Here is a 24,095-nt window from a genome sequence, read left to right on the forward strand (position 1 = left end):
GCTATTGTTATTTTACCGCTGATCTTTAATTACTTGTTACTTTTATTTCTTATCCGTATTTTTTTTAAACAGCATTGTTGGTTAGGGGCTCGTAAGTAAGCATTTCACTGTTGTATTCTGCGCATGTGACTAAAATTTGATTTGATTTCACACAGGACCAATCTTTCTACTGTTTTAGAGTTATTGTGTTTTCTCCCTGGTCCCTAAACGAAACAGACAACTTTACTGGTGTTAACTAGATTACTAATTCATTCATTCTGTCAATGTAAGACATTATTCTGGTGCGCACTACTTTCATTTAGTCTTCTGGGGCAAAAAGTTATGACAAACAAATGGCCTACCAAATTTCTGAAATTATAATATGGCCTACCAGATTTCGGGAATTATAAACAGAATTAGAATTGTCTAAATTAGGGGTGAAAGTAGCCAGTAGTAAATTATAGTAAATTAATTATAATAGGCTAAGTAAATATGGTGGATCGAACGGCGCAGGTATGCTACTTTTTGAAGTGATTTGTTTGGCAGTCCGATTAAAACATCACACAACACCCATGATATGCAAAACTAAGCCTGCACAGACAGAAAAAACAACAGTAAACGGGCTAAGATGTTTACATGCCACAGTATCCTGTCTTAGATTAGCATATACCAGGCATCTTATCCGGGTTTCTCATAACTGGGATACAAGCTTTTGTAAACGGGATATGAGGTTTATATGCGCCAACTCAAAAACAAAATACTTGAGTATCCCGAATAATAACAGGATATTGGTGTGCATGTGAACGTGGTCATTGATTCCAACTCCTGTCCTGTAAACACCCTCATCCAACCTTGTGCCACAGAGGAAGAAGAAGTAGACAAAATGATGGAGCAGAAGCAGAAGGAGGAGGAAGAAAGGAAGAGGAAGAAAGAGGTGGAGGAGAGAATGTCTTTAGATGAGACAAAAGAGCAGGTGTGTTATTGAGATTTTTACATTGACCAGTGCCTGCCTCTTTCTATTTCTCTTATTCAACTCCTCTTTGTTTGTCCCCCTCTCTCTGCCTTAGATCATGAAGATGGGGGAGAAGCTACAGGGGCTACAAGAGGAGAAACACCAGCTCTTCCTCCAGTTGAAGAAAGTGCTCCATGAGGAGGAGAAGAGACGGAGGAAAGAACAGAGGTAAAGGCTCTACCGGCTCTTGAAAGAACTTTCTGGAGGTCTTACAAAATCACTTGTCCTTAGCCTTGTGGTCCCAGATCTGTATGTGCTGTCTTGACCACATCTATGGTGGTTGTTGTTGTTGTTGTTGACATCATACAGACAGCGCATACATATCTGGGCCCACCAGGTTAACACATCCAAACATTCCCAAGCAACCTACTTATGTTATTGGCTTTTGATGTGAGATTCAGTCCTATTTGCTGATAGATTAGCATTAACATTGTTACCATACACACACATTGTTACGACTGACTGCTAGTGTGTGACCATGGACATGATTGTTTTCCTGTAGTGATATGACAACCCTGACATCTTCTACGTACCAGCCCAGCATGGCTATCCACTCCCACTCAGGACAACACCTGCTCAGCATGCAAGGTAATTCACATTGATTTCATGTAGCATAAGTTTGATTGTTAATACACACAAACTGTGTATTATCTTTCTCTCTGTCTCCTTCCTCTCTATATCAATGATCAGCGGGTCAAGTGAGTCACGGCCGCTCTGCTGCTCTGCTAGGAGAACGCAGTAAACAGCTGTTCCAGTCCCCTGTCCTTCCGGTGAGTGAGCGGACTTCTTAATATAAACGCATGTAAAGTGTTGGTCCCATGTTTCATGACCTGAAATAAAAGATCTCAGAAATGTTCCATACGCACAAAAAGCATATTTCTCTCTATTTTGTGCAGAAATGTGTTTACTTCCCTGTTAGTGAGTGTTTCTCCTTTGCCAAAATAATCCATCCACCTGACAGATGTGACATATTAAGAAGCTGATTGAAAAGGATTATCATTACACAGGTGCACCTTGTGCTGGGTACAATTAAAGGTTTTGTTACAAAACACAATGTCACAGATGTCTCAAGTTGAGGGAGCGTGCAATTGGCATGCTGACTGCAGGAATGTCCACCAGAGCTGTTGCCAGAGAATTTTATATTAATTTATCTTCCATAAGCCGCCTCCAACATCGTTTTTGAGAATTTGGCAGACCACGTGTAACCACGCCAGCCCAGGACCTCCACATCTGCCTTCTTCACCTGTGGGATCATCTGAGACCAGCCACCCGGACAGCTGATGAAACTGGGTTTGCACAAACAAAGAACTTCTGCACAAACTGTCATAAACTGTTTCAGGATAGCTCATCTGCGAGCTTGACATCCTTACCAGGGTCTTGGCCTGACTGCAGTTCGGTGTTGTAACCGACTTCAGTGGGCAAATGCCCACTTTCGATGTCCACTGGCATGCTGGAGAAGTGTGCTCTTCATGGATGAATCCCGCATTTAACTGTACCGGGCAGATGGCAGACAATATGTATGGTGTCGTGTGGGCGAGCGCTTTCCTGATGTCAACATTGTAAACAGAGTGCCCCATGGTGGAGGTGGTGTTATGGAATGGGCAGGCATAAACTTCTAACAACGAACACAATTGCATTTTATCAATGGCAATTTGAATGCACAGAGATACCGTGACAAGATCCTGAGGCCCATTGCCGTGCCGTTCATGCCCTGCTATCAACTGAAGTTTAAGCATGAAAATGCATAGCCCCATGTCGCAAGGATCTGTACACACTCCTGGAAGCTGAAAATGTCCCAGTTCTAACGTGGCCTGCATACTAACCAGACATGTCACACATTGAGCATGTTTGGGATGCTCTGTACCGACGTATGACAGTGGGTTCCAGTTCCCGCCAATATCCAGTAACTTCGCACTGCCATTGAAGAAGAGGGGCACAACATTCCACAGGCCACAATCAACAGCCTGATCAACTCTATGCAAAGGAGATGTGCTGCGCCGCATGAGACAAATAGTGGTCACGCTAGATAATGACTGGTTTTCTGATCCACGCCCCTACTTTTTTTTAAAGATATCCCAGCACATCTGTTAACATTATGTACATTCTTGAAGCCCACAGGCGTTGTGACATTACTCCATTCATGGCAGACTTATCGCCACGACGTGTATGTGTGCATGAGCGTTTGAGTGAAGGAGTGTGTGTATGTTTTCAAAATGAAATATCAGCTTTTCTTATCGTTTACATTGTATATACCGGTACTCCATGTTTTTGATAGCCACAAGGACAGTATGGCTGTATTCCCAGTCATGTGAAATCCATAGATTAGGGCCTAATGAATGTATTTCAATTGACTGATTTCCTTATATGACCTGTAACTCAGTAAAATCTTTGAAACTGTTAAATGTTGCTTTTTATATTTTTGTTCAGTGTAGAAATGGGGTTCTTAGGGTTTGGCCTCAAGCACCTTAGTCAGTTTATGCAGCAGGCACTTCTTCCTGTTGATTATAATTAGAACTTCAGTGACTTGAGGAATGACCATTGGGGACACAAGATGCCCTAGTTGTTGTACTTAATTGTTCTATAATTAATTTATTTAGTTCAGGCTTGAATGTAATGTAATAATTATATAATATATGCAATTACGGTACAGTGAATGTTTGAAAACGTGTCCTGTATGTTGTTTGACAGGGGCGTCACTACCAGAACCAGCCAGGGATGAGCTCCGGAGGCTTGGAGCATGGGCAGTATGCAGCCAGCCAGGCAGCCCATGGCCCCTACGGCCAGCTCACCCAGGCACAGCACGCCACTCCCTTCGCCCCCAGCCAGTCTGTCCCTGTTAGTTACGCCAGCAGCTCACAGCTTAGAGGTAACCGCTTTGAATTTTTTATGTCATTGTTATTTCAGAGACGTGTTGTCTATGTGAGATGATAAAGCAAATAATTCGTCTGGTAGCCTGCTCCCAGATCTGTTGTCTTGCCCACTCCTATGGTCATTGTAATGCCAAGCATGTTTGACAATGATCAATGGAGTTGTCAAGATAGCACAAACGGATCTGGGAACAGGCGTTGAAACTTTAGGTATGTTTTTCAAGGTGACTATGTTGAGGTTATTATGAGAATGAGAACCCTAATGTTTGTGCGTCCTTCATTCATAAACCAATCGCTATGTCCCCTCTGTGTCCAGGTGCCTCAGCCTTCCAAGCCATGCAGTACCTGCCTCAACAACAGCAGGGCTACGCTGTGCACAGCCACTTTACCTCTCAGCCAGGTACCTTACACCTGTGTGTCTGTGTCTACTAAAATCTATATGTTGTTGTAGGCCCTGTTGTGATTGTGGAACGGTATGTTTAAGAAGGTTTATGCGTAAAGGCACTGGGATGGCTTGGTGTACTGACTGCACTAGGACTCTTGTCAGTAATTGAATAACCATGATGGTTATGGATGATGTCCGCCATGAAAATGAAACAACCTCCAAAACCGTTTAAATAGGCCTACATTTATTTTTATTAACTTTATAATACACTTTTTGATGTAGATAAACTTGACCTAATAGCGGGAGTGTTTACTAATGATCATAAGCATTTGATTTGCTCACTTAGTCTGTCTACGTCTCCTCCTTTTTCCAACTGTCGTTTGATGCTCGAGCAGCTAATCCGCTAGATGCATGGGGGTGGAGAAGTGCTAGCCTATATGCTATGGCACTTCCGTTAAAAAAAAAAAAATAGTTTGTGTGGATTAGTAAATAAATAAATCTGTCTTTAAAAAACAGGTTGGATATGTCTGACTATTCATTAATTATTCAACAGCAGTTGACAAGTTTGTTCTGGCTCTGAGGCCTATAATGTGCTAATGAGTCAAATGGACAGTGCGCAAATCCTATCCAACCTGGCATGGTATCATTTGATATGTAATCTTCTCTTAATTTATAGACTAATCAACTCTGATAAATAGGCTGTGTTGCGTGTATTTGTTTCTATGTTAATGATTGTCAGTTTTGCCTGGTTGTCTCCCCTTCATACTTTCCTTGTCAATTCATGATCTTATAGCCTACTTTCGGAACGAATAAGGTAGTCCTAGGTTTTTTCATATGTTTTAAGAAAATGACATTTTTTCGCTCTTGTTTCTGACATAAGCTGGTTGCTTTGATTGACAGGTCCTTTTACGGGGTTGTGCGAGTGTGAGTTCGCTGATTTGTCTTTATAGGCCTATATGTCCAGTCAGAAGGTTTCTTAACTTCTATGGGCTATGTGGGACGCTACCTGCGGGACACAGCCAGTGAAATATCAGGGCGGAAAATTCAATAATAACAAAATGTCATAATTCAACTTTCTCAAACATACAACTATTTTACACCATTTTAAAGATAAACTTCTCGTTAATCTAACCACATTGTCCGATTTCAAAAAGGCTTTACAGCGAAAGCAAAACAATAGATTATGTTAGGAGAGTACATAGCCCAAAATAATCACACAGCCATTTTCCAAGCAAGGACGTGTCAATAAAACCCAAAACACAGCTAAATGAAGTACTAACCTTTGACGATCTTCATCAGATGACACTCTTAGGACATTATGTTACACAATACATGTATGTTTTGTTCGATAAAGTTCATATTTATATCCAAAAACAGCATTTTACATTGGCGCGTGACATTCAGAAAATGTATTCCCACCAAAACGTCCGGTGAATGTGCACATCAATTTACAAAAATACTCAAATGTTGACAAAATATAGAACAATTATTTGAAGAATTATAGATAGATTACTCCTGGATGCAACCGCTGCGTCAGATTTTAAAATAGCTTTACGGAGAAAGCACATTTTTCAATATTCTGAGTACATGGCTCAGCCATCACGGTGAGCTATTCAGACACCCGTCAAGTCCGGGGCAAACTAAACTCAGAATTAATATTCGAAATATTCTCTTACCTTTGCTGATCTTCTTCAGAATGCACTCCCAGGACTGCTACTTCCACAAGAAATGTTGTTTTTGTTTGAAATAATCCATATTTATGTACAAATACCTCAGTTTTGTTCGTGCGTACAGATCACTTATCCAAAGGCATAACGCGAGCGGAACGAGAGATGAAAAGTCAAAATGTTCCATTACTGTACTTAGAAGCATGTCAAACGCTGTTTAAAATCAATCATTATGGTATTTTTTATGTAAAATTGCGATAATATTCCAACCGGACAATAGCATATTCATTCAAGAAGAAAAAGAAGGAACGGCGTGCGTGCGCATATCCAATCCCTTTGTTGCCAGGCACACCACTCAGTAACTGAGCTCCTGTTATCTGCCCAGTGACAGGAAAATGCTCAAACCACTTTCTGAAGGCTTCAGACAGCCAATGGAAGCCTTAGGAAGTGCAACGTCACCCCACAGACACTGTAGTTTCGATAGAGAATCAAAAGAAGAACTACAATTCTCTGACTTTTCACTTCCTGCTTGGATTTTTCTCAGGTTTTTGCCTGCCATATGAGTTCTGTTATACTCAGACACCATTCAAACAGTTTTAGAAACTTCAGAGTGGTTTCTATCCAAATCTAATAATAATAATTCTAATAATATGCATATTCTAGTTTCTGGGCCAGAGTAGTAACCTGTTTAAATTGGGTACGTTTTTCATCCGGCCGTGAAAATACTGCCCCATAGCCCAGACAGGTTAAAGTAGCCTGTCTAGGCTTTATCTCTAATGAAAATCAAACGCTCCAATCATAATTTAATCTTGTTAAAGGCCATTTCTCACCAAGTCTGTTATTTTCGTCCGAATAATTAGGAAGAAAAAAATAAATACGTGCACGTCTTGTTTATGATGCCGTTCACACGAATTGCGAAATATCTTCCTGCCACAATCCGTCAATTATTTATCCGGAACGGGTTAGATTTTCGTGTCTTTTTGAATGCGAAAAGAATCTGTTGACCAATAGAATTTGTTATCAGAGATACTGCCTCTGACAGGTCTTTGAGTTCATTGTGTGAATTCATGAACAAATGAATTTCTCAGACTTTCTTTTTTAACGTTTGCAATGCATCAGTTAAGCAATGTATCAATTCAATGTGATCACGTCACACCAGATCTAGGCTACATACACTTTGTTCTCACCAGTTCATTGCCAACGCTGTAGCCTATTTTATAGCCGTTCAGCAAGCAAGACGATTGATCAGTGCTTCTCTTCTCGAATAGGCCTATTAGTTTTAGAAATTGCTTGAAATAAGTTACAAATTATATTGCTCGTTCAAGAGCTAGAGAGAGGGGGATGAGATGGGCCAGTGGAAGGGGACCGTGAAGAAGACAGATGTGTAAGTTAGAAGTTAATTGATTTATTAATACATTATTTGTATAGCCTATATACAGCATTAGGCTATACGTTATAGGCCTGCTAAAGTAAATCTAGGCGGCCCTAAAAGACAGGAAAAAAATATCCTCCGGAGTTTACCTTTCTCAATAAGTGGTTGCGCAGATTTAAATAAAGCACTCAAATTAAAATGTAGTGTCAACATAACCACCCATTGCTTCAATAAAATGGATCAACGGCTGATCATTGGGCTATGGACAGGCTGATCATTGGGCTATGGACAGGCTGCATGCATGTGTTTTACATTTTCTAATGGTTATCAATTTCATCTTCATGCCTATCACAGCTGTCTCTAGATCCCCCTTAACTTTCCTCTTCAATTTATGATGGGCTACGTTGTTTTAGCATTGTCCTGTAATGTAGACATTTTTTGTTGTTGATATCCCACAGAAAGGATTTGATTTTTAATGTCTTTGGGAAAGGACAAATGTGATTTGCTTATGCGTCTGAATGAGATGCGGTGCAGGCAGCTCGATTGATGGGTCCTTTTAGGTGGGTGGTGTGCATGTATGAGTTCACTAATTCCTTATGTCCATTCATACAGTTTACTAAAATAGGCCTAGCCTGTCTGGACTTCATCTCTTTAATCAGATAGGTTGTTGTTTTCTATGTCTTGTTGCAGGGTCAGCATATGTGCAGGGAATGACGACAGGTGCAGGTTATGCGTTTCTTCTCTTATTAAATGTGGTGCAACTGAATGAAACGTAGCCAAGCTCTTTTCATGATTCATCCTACAGGATGCATAGCCTATATCATAATATTTTCAGTAGTATTATTTTTCCAGTAGTATATGAATTTTCTCTATTTACTGTGTCCTCTAGCTACTTTGAACAAAATATTGCCACAGAATGATCGCAGAAGCATTGGTGACGTTATGCAAATTGTTTGGAAAAGTGGAGGGAAAAACGCGATGGACTTGATGTGAGTGGTTTAGTGCGTCAAAATTTGAATCTATATTTTTGCGGAATTCCTCTCCATTCGGACATTTCTTAATTTGTATACTAGATTAATATTTCGAGGTAATAACTTGAATAATAATAACGAAGTGTAATGATAATAGAAAAGTTGCAGAGAAAAGCCACCTCTCTTTTGAGTCTGATATGCCTAATCCTCCCCCCAACGGTTATGTTGGTGACGTGTACATTGGCCAGGCCAATTACCTTAACCTCAAATTCCAAGACTAACAGCCCTAGACTCGGCTCGAAATTAAGGGCGTCCTGTCATCTCGGGGACGATAAATATGTCTGGGACGGTTCAAAACAGACGTTCAGACAGTTGTGGGACTATAGGCCAGAAAAAAAAATTCAACACAAAGATGAGGCTGATGAAACGGATCACAATATTTAGCTTAAAGTTGATAAACTATGAATAATTCACATAAGCGCAGCAATGTGTTCACTCGTCTCGTCCATGTACGTGAATATTCCAAAACGCAATTATGGGAAAACACCCTTCTCAAACGCGCACCTGATGCCAGCGATTCTTATAATGCGACAGAGATGGATATAATAGTAGAAATTTACAAAGAGGGAATAAATGAAGATGCAACAATAGGATTGTGCCTTCCTGCCTTTGGACAGTAGAAGAAGAAATGCGGGTTTCAATGGCAAATCAGGAAATCTTTGCTTTTTTCTATGATCAGATTTTGGCTGTAGGCTATGTAAAACGTCCAGGTTTCAAACAATGATATGGCTGGCTAGGCATCGCATATGTAATTATGTAGGTTATGGAAATGTGTATTAGAATATCATTCCAATGTTGGGCAAATAGGCCTATTAGAATACACATTGTACTCTCTCAGCCTGTCTGCGTGCCCGCCGGCCCAGAGCTGAGGCTATGGCTATCTACTATGGTATTCTAGAGACTATAGTTGGATGTCCCTGACCTGAACCGAATGCACACTGGAAAATGTGCAATATATTTCTGCCTTGCTCTACAACACTGCCTGACTGGGGGCTGTGCATGCACACGGGAAGAGCTGAGTGACCGATTCGTTTTTAGAAGCGCAGCGCACAGGCATAAAAGTTTGTTTTAATTGAATTGAAACGGAAGTCTACTGAAGTGAGACTTTGTCCTTGTGTTCCTTGGCTAATTACATAGTTTTAACAAATGAAGTTGATGTAGTATAGACTCTCTGTCTCAGAAATACACCAATTAATTTAAAAGCACTGCAAATGACCTAGACCCATGTTGGCATATCAAAACATTAAAAGAAAACTATTTTAATTTTGGGACTGTTCAAGATCAGTTTGGGACAGTTGAAATTGCACTTCCAGACGGTACCAGGATGGTGAGGAAATAAAGTTAGTCGCATGCTCCGTCTAAACTACTACTCACTTTTCTTGCTTCACTCCATTTTTCTCTTTTAAACATATTCTGTATTTTGTCACCAGGATTTATCCCTAGTGCTGGGATCCCTCTACAGAAGCAACTGGAACATGCCAATCAACAATCTGGCTTCACTGACTCTGTAAGTTCGTTGGGCCCCTTTATAGAGTGGAAAAGCTGCATTGCACACGATTAAATAATATGGTGTTAAGTGTTATAAAACATAGTGTTCAAACAAACCTTTTTTAAGAGGTTGATCACAAGCAGTGTACTGTGTCTGTTTGTGGACGGGTCATCTGTGGTTAACTCACACGTATCTGTCCGTTAATCTTTGTCTGCTGTGTTTTTGTGGTGGTTTCAGAGTGCTCTACGGTCCATGCACCCTCAGGCTCTTCATGCCAGTGCTGCAGGCCTGCTGCCTACCCCCTCCCTCACAGTGCAGATCCCTCCTGCCAAGGTAAGGTCAACCCTCTTTACCCACCTGTCCTGGGTCGTGTTCATTAGGACAAAAGTAGCAATGTTTTGCAATGAAAAACGAAACAAGTGTTTCTTATTGGACAGGTGTAGTTAGTACCTTTCCATTTCACTCAGTTTTCTTCCATTTTGTGCCTAATGAACACAACCCTGCTGTATGTACTACTCTCTTCCCTCTGGCATTACACACACCACAAAGTCAGTTATCCTTATCAATTCATAACATCATGTCTTCCTTTCTTGCTCCTCCTGTTCTGTGTGAATAGTCTGGCTTGCCATACACCCATCCCCCCCGTCCGGCCTCTCCAGGAAGCTTTACTCATGGAACTCCTCCACAGCAGGCTCACCCAGTGAGTATCCTATCACTAGGGCCTGGAGTTTTGGTTGATGATATGTAGCACTGTGCTTTTACCGGTATTTCCAGCCTTATTCTGCTAGTGAGGCAGCGGTCAGAAAATTCTAGGAAATTATATTTGACATAAGCTGTTTCCAATCAATCAATGGCTGGTTGTACGCGTGTGTTTTGCGGGGGTTCGCCTGATCCAGGGGAGGCGTAGTTCTGCGAATACATTTTTTGGCAAGGAACTCTTTTTGTAGATCAGTGATTCTGCACCTCACTTTGCTCAAACTGATCCTCTCCAACTGACTCAATTTCTGGTCATCGGAGGGTATAAAAAAGGGGCAGTTAAAATGGAGAGTCAATGAAACCAACCATGGAAGGAGAAAGAAAAGTTCCAAAATAAGAATATAGCTTTAAGAAAAAGTACGCGCCAATACTCCACAGGGACGCTCTTTGCCGATGATGACAATATATTCAGCAAAACATGCAACTTAGCATTAGCTCATAAACAGAAAGACAGGATAGACCGACATCTGAAATAACATTACGCTGTCTCATAAGAATTCTAGGACTACTGGCCAAGATTGTTTAGTCAGGTGGGAGGTTCTGGAGGATATGGTGGAGGGTTTTGCAAGTGCCAACATCCCTCTAGAAAAAGTTGATAACCCCGAAATGCGCGGATTCATTAATAAACATGTGAAAAACAGAGGCACAGTCCCTACAAGTAGCCAACTCAGGAGTCTACATCTACCAAAGGTAGCCACAGAACACGAAGAGGAACTAAAACATCTTGTCAAAAAACTGAAAACATGTCAATAATAACGGACGAATCAACTGACAATATGTTCATATTTTGTTTGTCTTGCAAGGAGAGCTGGGTGAAGATTGAAAAGTTGTTCTGGCTGATACAGTGTATTTATAGGGAGTGCACTATTCAACACTGTCTGAAAGTATTAAAACAATGTCTACAATATTTTGAGGTTGATTTTATAAAGGTAACTGGATTGGTGTCAGACAATTCAAGATGCATGGTGAATTCATGCAATTACATTCTGTGGGGGTTGTTAGCAAATTGTTGCGTTTGACTGGAAATACCCATGCTGTGGCTCTTGCCAGCAATATCTGGCAAACTCATCAATAAAATCTTCAAACATTTCCCAGGCAGAAAGCTTAGATAGAAAGAGCATCTCAGAGACCCATTACAGAAACATGTTCCCCTCTGGTGACACAGCTTCCTCCCGAGCCATGTAAAACCCGATGTGGGTACGTGGTAAGCTGTCGGATATCATTCAGAGTACCTGCGCTTTTACTCACGCTTTGTGGAGGCGGAGAAGCAGATCTCTTAAAGAGTGGAGAAGTTGTTGGTTAACTCTGAGGGTTTGCAGAAGCAACTTTCTCTAATTGCTTAACATGCAAAGAGCCTAATAGACCTCATCCAGTGGTTTGAGAGAGACAAATCCAGAATTCACCTCACCTACAATAAAGTCAATACAGTAATACAGAAATAGCAGTCATTGGCACATGAGGTACACTGCACAGACCAGACAGTTAACTGTAAATGTGTGGATACATTTAATCAGGTCAAAGAAACTCAACTCATATCATTACCCGGGTTACTCTGAAAATAGTTTGTTTCAATCAACCAGCTCATACATTTCTCAAGGCAATACAGATTTTTTTAAATCCCCAACAAGTGGTCAGTTTGAAGGTAAGCAGTCTGCGGTTATCTTCTATTTCTAATTTCACCAAAGAGTGTTAAAACTGGACCAATACACACGCCATGCAAAACAAAACTGCAGCGAAATTAATACATTCTGGAAAAGCTCTGCAAATGTACAATTACATTGGCTTACAAATATCTCTCCGTTTCAAACAATTCCATTGATGTTGAAAGAACCGCGTCATCGTATGGTCAAGTATTTACTCACCAGCGCCAATCATTATCAGTTATTATCACAATAGACGATTGGCGTAACCATACTAAAATTCTATTCACATGTGCTAACCTAGGTTACGTTAATCTTTCTTTCTTTATGTTTTTTTTTTTATGCTTTAGGTGGTTATGTAGGCTAAGGTTGAGACTGTGTCGTCTGTTATCGCGATTTCCTCTCCATTTAAGTTTTTACATTAATTTCTATAGCGAATGAAAAATATATATAGATTTGTTTTAATCAAATGTGTATTTACGTTGCATTCGGAAAAGTATTCAGACCCTTCACTTTTCCCACATTTTGTTACCTTACAGCCTTATTCTAAAATGGATTAAATAAAAAATCCTCATCAATCTACACACACTACCCCATAATGACAAAGCCAAAACAGGTTTAGACATTTTTGCAAATGTATAAAAAACAATAACAGAAATACCATATTTTCATAAGTATTCAGATCCTTTGCTATGAGCCTCATCTGAGCTCAGGTGCATCCTGTTTCCATTGATCATCCTTGAGATGTTTCTACAACTTGATTGGACTCCACCTGTGGTAAATTCGATTGATTGGTCATGATTTGGAAAGGTACACACCTGTGTGTGTGTGTACAGTGCACGTCAGAGCAAAAACCAAGCCATGATGTCGAAGGAATTGTCCATAGAGCTCCAAGACAGGATTCTGTCGAGGCACAGATCTGGGGAAGGGTACCAAAACATTTCTGCAGCATTGAAGGTCCCCAGGAACACAGTGGCCTCCATCATTTTTAAACGGATAAAGTTTGGAACCACCAGGACTCTTCCTAGAGCTGGCCACCCGGCTAAACTGAGCAATTGGGAGAGAAGTGCCTTATTCAGGGAGGTGACCAAGAACTCGATGGTCATTCTGACAGAGCTCCAGAGTTCCTCTGTGGAGATGGGAGAACCTTCCAGAAGGACAACCGTCTCTGCAGCACTCCACCAATCAGGCCTTTATGGTAGAGTGGCCAGACGGAAGCCACTACTCAGTAAAAGGCACATGACAGCCCGCTTGGAGTTTGCCAAAAGGCATCTAAAGGACTCTCAAACTATGAGAAACAGGATTCTCTGGTCTGATGAAACCCAGATCAAACTTTTTGCCCTGAATGCCAAGCGTCACGTCTGGAGGAAACCAGGCACCGCTCATCACCTGGCCAATACCATCCCTACGGAGAAGCATGGTGGTGGTAGCATCATGCTGTGGGGATGTTTTTCAGCGGCAGGGACTGGGAGACTAGTCAGGGTTGAGGGAAAGATGAACGGAGCAAAGTACAGCGAGATCTTGCTGCTCCAGAGCGCTCAGGACCTCGGACTGGGACAAAGGTTCACCTTCCAACAAGCCAGCAACACTAAGCACCCAGCCAAGATGATGCAAGAGTGGCTTCGGGACAATTCTCTGAATGTCCTTGAGTGGCCCGGACTTGAACCCGGTCGAACATCTCTGGAGATAGTTGAAAATAGCTGTGCAGCGACGCTCCCCATCCAACTTGACAAAGCTTGAGTGGATCTGTAGAGAAGAATGGGAGAAACTCCCCAAATACTGGTGTGCCAAGCTTGTAGCAGCATACCCAAGAAGACTTGAGGCTGTAATAGCTGCCAAAGGTGCTTCAACAAAGTACTGAGTAAATGTTCTGAATGCTTATGTCGTTTTTAATACATTTGCAAAAATAAAAATTGCAACAAAACGTGGAAAAAGTGAAGGGGTCTGAACTTCCCAAATGCACTGTAATTCAGCTTCATCAAGTTATAAAATTAATCTATGATTTTCAATGTGTTCGAGGGTGATTAAGAGATTGTCTAGATAGAGTAAAATGTCATCCGCATATAATGAAATTAAGGAAATTGGTGTTACTTTCGATTTGACGAATTGTCTGGGCCAGGGGTTCCATGGATAATAATAATAATAATAGCAGCTCTCTCACCTTGTCTGCTGCTTCTAGTGATTCTAAAAGGAGCAGTGCAGATATTACCTGTTATAACTATGGCTGAGGGATTGGCATATAGAATTTTAATCATATTAATGAAATTGGAGCCAATTCACAATCAACATTTTGGAAACCTACTCATTCAAGGGTTTTTATGAATTTTTCACAATTTTCTACAATGTAGAATAATAGTGACGACATCAACACTATGAAATAACACATATGGAATCATGAAGTAAACAAAAAACTGTTAAACAAATCAAAATATATTTTAGATTCTTCAAAGTAGCCACTCTTTGCTTTGATGACAGCTTTGCGCCATTTTGGCATTCTCTCAACCAGCTTCATGAGGAATGCTTTTCCAACAGTCTTGAAGGAATTTCCACATATACTGAGCAATTGTTGGCTGCTTTTCCTTCACTCTGCGGTCCAACTCATCCCAATTGGGTTGAGGTCAGGTGATTGTGGAGGCCAGGTCATCTGGTGCAGCACTCCATCACTCTCCTTCTTGGTCAAATATCCCTTACACAGCCTGGACGTGTGTTTTGGGTCATTGTCCTGTTGAAAAACAAATGATAGTCCCACAAAGCGCAAATTAGATGGGATGGCGTATCGCTGCAGAATGCTGTGGCAGCCATGCTAGTTAATTGTGCCTTGAATTCTAAATAAATCACAGACAGTGTCACCAGCAAAGCACCCCCACACCATAACACCTCCTCCTCAATGCTTTACAGTGGGAACCACACATGGAGGTCATCCGTTCACCTACTCTGTGTCTCAGACACAGCAGTTGTAACCAAAAATCTCCAATTTGGACTCATCAGACAAAAAGACAGATTTCCACCGGTTTAATGTCCATTGCTCGTGTTTCTTGGCCCAAGCAAGTCTCTTCTTCTTCTTATTGGTGTCCTCTAGTAGTGGTTTTGCAACAATTCAACCATGAAAGCCTTATTTCACACAGTCTCCACTTAAGTTGATGTTGAGATGTGTCTGTTACTTGAACTCTGAAGCATTTATTTGGGCTGCAATCTGAGCTGCAGTTAACTCTAATGAACTTATCCTCTGCAGCAGAGGTAACTCTGGGTCTTTCTTTCCTGTGGCGGTCCTCATGAGAGCCAGTTTCATCATAGCGCTTGATGGTTTTTGTGACTGCACATGAAGAAACGTTGAAAGTTCTTGAAATGTTCCGCATTGACTGACCTTCATGTCTTAAAGTAATGATGGACTGTCATTTCTCTTTGCTTATTTGAGCTGTTCTTGCCATAATATGGACTTGGTCTTTTACCAAATAGGGCCATCTTCTTTATACCACCCCTACCTTGTCACTACACAACTGATTGGCTCAAACGCATTAAGGAGGAAAGAATTTCCACAAATGAACTTTTAACAAGGCACACCTGTTAATTGAAATGCATTCCAGGTGACTACCTCATGAAGCTGGTTGAGAGAATGCCAAGTCTGCAAAGCTGGCTTCAAGGCAAGGGTGGCTACTTTGAAGAATCTCAAATATAAGATATATTTGGATTTGTATAACACTTGTTTTGGTTAATACATTATTCCATGTGTTATTTCATAGTTTTGATGTCTTCACCATTATTCCACAATGTATAAAATAGTAAAAATAAAAACCCTTGAATGAGTAGTTGTGTCCAAACGTTTGACTGGTACTGTATGTTCCAAGACACACCAAAGATATGACTAATCTAGTCTATCAAAATATTTTTCTGCGTTGAGAGATAAAACAGCCCAAGGAGCTGTTGTTTCATATGAAGCATTTAAGATGTGTAATAGTCGGAGGTTGCAGAGGATAAATGTTTTTTTAGCAAACCTGCTTTCGTCCTTGTAGACCAATTTGGGTAGTAAGTCTCGAAATGGGACGATAACATTTTGAAAAATTGTAATATCTGTGTTTATCGAAGATGGGGGCGATAGTGAGAACACTGGGCGGCATGCTTTAAAAAATTTAAGGGAAATAATGCTGTATTCACATCTCTTCCAAATGAACGGCTGTGTTAATATTTCCGAGCAGTAGTGGACCTAATTGATTCCAAAATGTTAAATTGACCTCGGGGGAATACCATCTCATCCAGGTGATTTGCCTTCATTCATGCTATCCAATGCTCTTTTGAGTTCTTTGAAAGAGATTTTGGCTCCCAGCGAGGTGGCTTCCTCTGTTGAGAAGAGTAGTTCATTCTTTTAGAAAGGGTTCAATCTGGCTTGATGTGGATTTACAATCAGTGGTGCAAGGTTCTTTATTTCATTTGGGTTCTGATAATTCCACGGTTTCAGATTCAGTAGTAGCTATATCGGCTAATTGATCATTATGCATAGCTTGTTGGCCAGTAAAAGACTGGGATGATTAGCATAGAGTAATGGTTGAGTCTAACTCGAAGGACGGGAAATTCTTCTCTCTGCCTTATCAATAAATTAAGTTTTGTCTTGACTATCTCGTCTGAGAAAAGTGTTGAACGCTCTACAGCAGTTAACATTTCCAGTTCTGATTATCTTCTTTAATTGTGTAGTGAAATGCTTGTGTTCCAACAGTGCAGTAATATCTAACAATTCACAACAATACACACATATCTAAAAGTCAAATAATGGAATTAAGAAATATATAAATATTAGGACGAGCAATGTCGGAGTGGCATTGACTAAAATACATTTAGAATAGAATACAGTATATACATATGAACTGAGTAAAGTAGTATGTAAACATTATTAAAGTGACTAGTGTTCCATTATTAAAGTGACCGGTGATTCCATGGCTATGTATATAGGGCAGTAGCCTCTAAGGTGCAGGGTTGAGTAACCGGGTGGTAGCCGGCTAGTGATAACAATTTAACAGTCTGATGGCCTTGAGATAGAAGTTGTATTTCAGTCTCTCGGTCCCAGCTTTGATGCACCTGTACTGACCTCACCTTCTGAATGATAGCGGGGTGAACAGGTCATAGCTTGGGTGGTTGATGTCCTTGATGATCTATTTGGCCTTCCTGTGACATCGGGTGCTGTAGGTGCCCATCGGGTGCTGTAGGTGATGCGTTGGGCAGACTACACCACCTTCTGGAGAGCCATGCGGTTGTGGGCGGTGCAGTTGCTGTACCAGGTGGTGATACAGCCCAACAGGATGCTCTCAATTGTGCATCTGTGAAAGTTTGTGGGAGTCTTAGGGGCCAAGCCAAATTTATTCAGCCTCCTGAGGTTGAAGAGGTGCTGTTGCGCCTTCTTCACCACACTGTCTGTGTGGGTGGACCATTTTAGATCATCAGTGATGTGTTTGCCGAGGAACTTGAAGCTTTCCACCTTCTCCACCGCGATCCCGTCAATGTGCATAGGGGCGTGCTCCCTCTGCTTTTTCCTGAAGCCCACTATCAGCTCCTTCGTTTTGTTGACATTGAGAGTTTATTTTCCTGGCACCACTCCGCCAGGGCCCTCACCTCCGCCCTGTAGGCTGTCTCATCATTGTTGGTAATCATGCATACTATGGTTGTCATCTGCAAACTTGATGATTGAGTTGGAGGCGTGTGTGGAAACGCAGTCATGGGTGAAAAGGGAGTAGAGGAGGGGGCGTAGCACACACACTTGTGGGGCCCATGTGTTGAGGATCAGTGAAGTGGAGGTGTTATTTCCTACCTTCTCTACCTGGGTGCGGCCCGTCAGGAAGTCCAGGGCCCAAGTGCATAGGGCGGAGTTCAGACCCAGGGCCCTGAGCTTGATGATGACCTTGGAGGGTACTATGGTGTTGAAGGCTGAGTTATAGTCAATGAACAGCATTCTTACATACAGTTGAAGTCAGAAGTTTACATACACCTTAGCCAAATACATTTAAACTCAGTTTTTCACAATTCCTGACATTTAATCCAAGTAAAAATTCCCTGTCTTAGGTCAGTTAGGATCACCACTTTATTTTAAGAATGTGAAATGTCAGAATAATAGTAGAGAGAATTATTTATTTCATCACATTCCCAGTGGGTCAGAAGTTGACACACACTCAATTAGTATTTGGTAGCATTGCCTTTAAATTGTTTAACTTGGGTCAAACGTTTCAGGTAGCCTTCCACAAGCTTCCCACAATAAGTTGGGTGAATTTTGGCCCATCCCTCCTGCAGCAAAGCACCCCCACAACATGATGCTGCTACCCCTGTGTTTCACGGTTGGGATGGTGTTCTTCGGCATGCAAGCCTCCCCCTTTTTTTCCTCCAAACATAACGATGGTCATTATGGCCAAACAGTTATATTTTTGTTTCAATAGACCAGGACATTTCTCCAAAAAGTACGATCTTTGTCCCCATGTGCACAAACCGTAGTCTGGCTTTTTTTATGGCGGTTTTGGAGCAGTGGCTTCTTCCTTGCTGAGCGGCCTTTCAAGTTATGTCAATATAGGACTTGTTTTACTGTGGATATAGAGACTTTTGTACCCGTTTCCTCCAGCATCTTCACAAGGTCCTTTGCTGTTGTTCTGGGATTGATTTGCACTTTTCACAACAAAGTACGTTCATCTCTAAGAGACAGAACTTGTCTCCCAAGGATGAACCAGACTTGTGGAGGTCTACAATTTTTCTTCTGAGGTCTTGGCTGATTTCTTTTGATTTTCCCATGATGTCAAGCAAAGCGGCACTGTTTGAAGGTAGGCCTTGAAATACATCCACAGGTTCACCTCCAATTGACTCAAATGATGTCAATTAGCCTATCAGAAACTTCTAAAGCCATGATATTTTCTGGAATTTTCCAAGCTGTTTAAAGGCACAGTCAACTTAGTGTATGTAAACCTCTGACCCACTGGAATTGTGATACAGTGAAATAATCTGTCTGTAAATAATTGTTGGAACAATTACTTGTGTGATGCACAAAGTAGATGTCCTAACCAACTTGCCAAAACTATAGTTTGTTAACAAGAAATTTGTGGAGTGGTTGAATAACAAGTTATAATGACTCCAACCTAAGTGTATGTAAACTTCCGACTTCAACTGTAGTTATTCCTCTTGTCCAGATGGGATAGGGCAGTGTGCAGTGCAATGGCGATTGCATCGTCTGTGGATCTTTTGGCGCGGTAAGCAAATTTAAGTGTGTCTATGGTGTCAGGTAGGGTAGAGGTGATATGATCCTTAACCTCTATGGGCTAGGTGGGACGCTTGCGTCCCACCTATTCAACAGCCAGTTGAATCCTGTGGCGCGTTATTCAAATACCTTAGATATGATATTACTTCAATTTTTTTTAAATGACTATTTTACACCATTTTAAAGATAAGACTCTCGTTAATCTAACCACACTGTCCGATTTCAAAAAGGCTTTACAAAGAAAGCAAAACATTAGATTATGTCAGCAGAGTACCGAGCCAGAAATAATCAGACACCCATTTTTCAAGCTAGCATATAATGTCACATAAACCCAAACCTCAGCTAAATGTAGCACTAACCTTTGATCTTCATCAGATGACAACCCTAGGACATTATGTTATACAATACATGCATGTTTTGTTCAATCAAGTTCATATTTATATCAAAAACCAGCTTTTTACATTAGCATGTGACTAGCATGTGACTAGCATTCCCACCGAACGCTGCCGGTGAATTTACTAAATTACTCACGATAAACGTTCACAAAAAGCATAACAATTATTTTAAGAATTATAGATACAGAACTCCTCTATGCACTCGATATGTCCGATTTTAAAATAGCTTTTCGGTGAAAGCACATTTTGCAATATTCTCAGTAGATAGCCCGGCATCACAGGGCTAGCTATTTAGACACCCAGCAGGTTTAGCACTCATCAAAGTCAGATTTACTATAAGAAAAATGTTATTACCTTTGTTGTCTTCGTCAGAATGCACTCCCAGGACTTCTACTTCAATAACAAATGTTGGTTTGGTCCAAAATAATCCATCGTTATATCCAAACAGCGGCGTTTTGTTCGTGCGTTCTAGACACTATCCTAAAGGGTAACTAAGGGTGACGAGCATGGCGCAATTTGTGACAAAAGAATTCTAAATATTCCATTACCGTACTTCGAAGCATGTCAACCGCTGTTTAAAATCTATTTTTATGCCATTTTTCTCATAAAAAAGCGATAATATTCCGACCGGGAATCTGCGTTTAGATAAAAAAGCATTCGGTCGAAGCGGGCACGCGCCTAAGCCCATAATACTCTCAGTGGCCACTTGCCTAAAGCGATAAAGTGTTTCAGCCAGAGCCTGCCTCGATATCGTTCAACTTTTTCCCGGGCTCTGAGACCCTATGGAAGACGTAGGAAGTGTCACGTTATTGCACAGATCCTGAGTCTTCAATAAAAAGAGCCAAGATGAAACACTACTTCTCAGACAGGCCACTTCCTGCTTGAAATCTTCTCAGGTTTTGGCCTGCCATAGGAGTTCTGTTATACTCACAGACACCATTCAAACAGTTTTAGAAACTTTAGGGTGTTTTCTATCCAAAGCCAATAATTATATGCATATTCTAGTTACTGGGCAGGAGTAGTAACCAGATTAAATCGGGTACGTTTTTTATCCAGCCGTGTCAATACTGCCCCCTAGCCCTAACAGGTTAACTAGCTTCTCAAAGCATTTCATGGCGACAGTCATTTAGTTAAGTTACCTTCGTTTTCTTAGGTACAGGAACAATGGTGTACATCTTAAACCAAGCGGGGAGAGTAGACTGGGATAGGGAGAGATTGAATATGTCCGTAAACACTCCAGCCAGCTGGTCTGCGCATGCTCTGAGGATGCGGCTAGGGATGCCGTGTGGGCCGGCAGCCTTGCAAGGGTTAACACGCTTAAATGTCTTACTCACGCCGGCCACAGAGAAGAACCCAGTCCTTGGGATCAGGCCTCGTCAATGGCACTGTTATCCTCAAGGCGGGAGAAGATGGTGTAGCTTGTACGGGAGCAAGCCGTCGGTGTCCGCAACATGGCTGGTTTTCCCTTTGTAATCCGGGATTGCCTGTAGACCCTGCTACATGCGTCTCGTGTCTGAGCCGTTGAATTGCGACTCCACTTTGTGTCTGTACTGACGTTTTGCCTGTTTGATTGCCTTACGGAGGGAATCACTACACTGTTTGTCATCAGCCATATTCCCAGTCACCTTGCAATGGTTAAATGCGGTGGTTCGTGCTTTCAGTTTAGCATGGATTCTGCCATCTATCCACGGTATCTGGTTTGGGTAGGTTTTAATAGTCAGTGGGAACAACATCCCCTATACGCTTCCTGAGGAACTCAGTCACCGTGTCCGTTTATACGTCAATGTTATTCTCCGAGGCTACCCGGCACATATCCCAGTCCGCTTGATCAGAACAATCTTGAAGCATGGGTTCCGATTGGTCAGACCAGCGTTGCAAAGACCTTTGCACGGACTTCCTGTTTGAGTTTCTGCCTATAGGAAGGGAGGAGCAAAAATGGAGTCGTGATCAGATTTGCCGAAGGGAGGGTGGGGGAGGGCCTTGTAGGCATCCCGGAAGAAAGTGTAGCAGTGGTCGAGTGTTTTCCCAGCGTGAGTACTACAGTGAATGTGTTGATAGAACTTCAGTAGCGTTTTTCCTCAAATTTGCTTTAAAATCCCCAGATACAATAAATGCGGCCTCAGGATATGTTGTTTCCAGTTTGCATAAAGTCCAGTGTAATTCCTTCAGGGCCGGTATCGGCTTGAGGGGGAATATACACAGCTGCGACTAACCGAAGAGAATTCTCTTGGAGGTAATACGGTCGGCATTTTTAGCTGATAAATAAATTACATAGCTGGTTTCTAAACAATTATGGACTGCAGGATACCATTATTACAATATTCGTTTTTATTTCTGTATTTAACCAAAAAGTAATTTCTGACCGACCGTCTCGATTCGGTCTTATGTAGCAAAATTTGAAATTGTGTTTTTTACATTGGATAAAAGTAGAGACTCGGAGCTAGAAAATGGTATATCATACACCACAGTTGAGCAACAATGGGAAAGTAATTCTGCTTTGAAAGTTGATAAACTTGTAACCTCACTTTTGAGAAAATGGCCCTCGAATATTGGCCCTCTTCATTGTCTACACACATTCAGAATCATTCTCACCCTCTTAATCTTTAGACCCACCCATGGCTTTAAGGATTCACATGTGAAGCTATGTACTAAAAAACCAAAGCTTTCCAAGAATAAAGGCTGGTTTATACTACCGGTGTGTTCATAAATTTTATCTGTAGTGCCAGAGTGTGCTCTGGGCGTTCGAAACTCAGAGCTTTGTCAGATTGGCCGTTCGTAAATTCAGAGCGTTTCGTTCTCGGAGTGTTCAGAGCGCACACTGGGTTGAGGGGTTGATCCGAGCGTTCTGACCTAACAAAAGCAGTCAAGTACCCAAGCTAACTGGCTAACATTGGCTAGCTTGCTAGCTAATTCCATACACAAATGAGAGAACAGCTCACTCTGACCAATTTACTTGCCCTAACAGAGCTGGTTAGGGTGTTTTTATGTTAGCCAGAGCATTGGTGACTGCAACTCTGCTGCTGGCAACAATTTAATTACACTTTTTTTGCCAACGTTTACTGGCACTGGCCATATTCAACGGGTGTTGAGCGTTTGTAAATTCGTCAGTTATTCTGCACTCTGGCAGTCTGATGAGAATGCTCTGAAATCGGAGTAGATAGCCAGAGCGGATTTACCAGTTACGTCTATCGACAGTTTTTGCAATGCCATCATAAACATTCTATTGTAATAGTTACTTCCATAGTGGAGTCTGTTGTTTAGACATGTAGCTAGCTGGCTAAAGAATGAACCATAATCCCAACTCATAATGTTACTACTCTGCATGAATCTGCAGGTAGCTACCCAACCAGGTTCAATGTTAGCTAGCTAACATTAGGCTATAACTAGCAATGCAAATGGCTCTGAGATATGAGTAATATTACTACACAGATCATACAAGTAACGTTAGCTAGCTAGCTAACAGTACACTAACTTAAACTGAAATCGACAAAATTAGAAGCGTGTAATATCTAAAAATGTAGCTTGCTAGACTCTCTTACATGGATGGACGCTTCTCCCTCTGTCACGGATAACATGGTTGCCCTTAGTTTGAAGATGTGATCCGGAGCCTTCTGTGTGTTCTCTTTTCGACTCCGTCTGCATATTTGCAATTAAAAGCCAGAATTATGTCCATCTCCTTAGCTATCGTACTCTAATTCCACTGATTTCAAACCTCTGTCCTCCAGAAAGTGGAGAGCAACACTTATGCAGTTCTACTACGTGATATCTTGTTTAAAAAGGATTACCTACACATACTGACCAGCTCATATTATAGACAGAAGTGTGCTACATGGCAGACCAATCCGAACTCCCCTCTCGGCATTTCCAGCCCACTCATTATCTCAGCCAATCATTGCTACCGGGAAGATTGCGGTCTTTTTCTGTGGCTAAACCAACTAGGCTTGTAAACTTAATAATTGTATTCATATTTACACATGGCATACAAGTGTGTTAAGGTACATCAAAGTTCAGGCATTTCTGCCCAAAAACGCATTTTGATTAAATGTATATATTTTTTAAATAGTTTAAATGGTGCTCCTGTGAAGTAGTGACACAGCATAGTTTCCTGAAACAAGGCACATTTGTATAAATATTGTTAATGTTTTGACAAGCAAGCGGAAAGGCAGGTGGAGGACTTTTGAATACACGTGCCGGTGTTCATTGATGGGCTTCCTGCCTCTGCTGAGATGGGTCTGGCGCGAGTATCCAGGACGTAGGCTACTGGCGGGGCTCACTCTAGACGG

At 41.4% G+C, this 24,095-nt stretch overlaps 1 protein-coding gene across 3 annotated transcripts in view; it reads left to right on the forward strand.

The window, feature by feature from the left end:
• LOC106602903 (G protein pathway suppressor 2) overlaps nucleotides 1-24,095 on the forward strand; it is a 41,387-nt gene that overhangs the window by 10,587 nt on the left and 6,705 nt on the right. For all 3 annotated transcript variants that reach the window (XM_014195891.2, XM_014195890.2, XM_014195889.2), the window contains exons 3-11: nucleotides 843-952; nucleotides 1,047-1,159; nucleotides 1,494-1,579; nucleotides 1,682-1,761; nucleotides 3,680-3,857; nucleotides 4,175-4,258; nucleotides 9,744-9,820; nucleotides 10,040-10,135; nucleotides 10,419-10,502. In XM_014195891.2, coding sequence (XP_014051366.1) covers nucleotides 843-952; nucleotides 1,047-1,159; nucleotides 1,494-1,579; nucleotides 1,682-1,761; nucleotides 3,680-3,857; nucleotides 4,175-4,258; nucleotides 9,744-9,820; nucleotides 10,040-10,135; nucleotides 10,419-10,502 — 908 coding nt within the window. The remainder of the gene's footprint in view (nucleotides 1-842; nucleotides 953-1,046; nucleotides 1,160-1,493; nucleotides 1,580-1,681; nucleotides 1,762-3,679; nucleotides 3,858-4,174; nucleotides 4,259-9,743; nucleotides 9,821-10,039; nucleotides 10,136-10,418; nucleotides 10,503-24,095) is intronic.

The sequence above is a fragment of the Salmo salar genome, chromosome ssa04, assembly GCF_905237065.1.
Source record: "Salmo salar chromosome ssa04, Ssal_v3.1, whole genome shotgun sequence".
Classification (NCBI taxonomy): domain Eukaryota; kingdom Metazoa; phylum Chordata; class Actinopteri; order Salmoniformes; family Salmonidae; genus Salmo; species Salmo salar.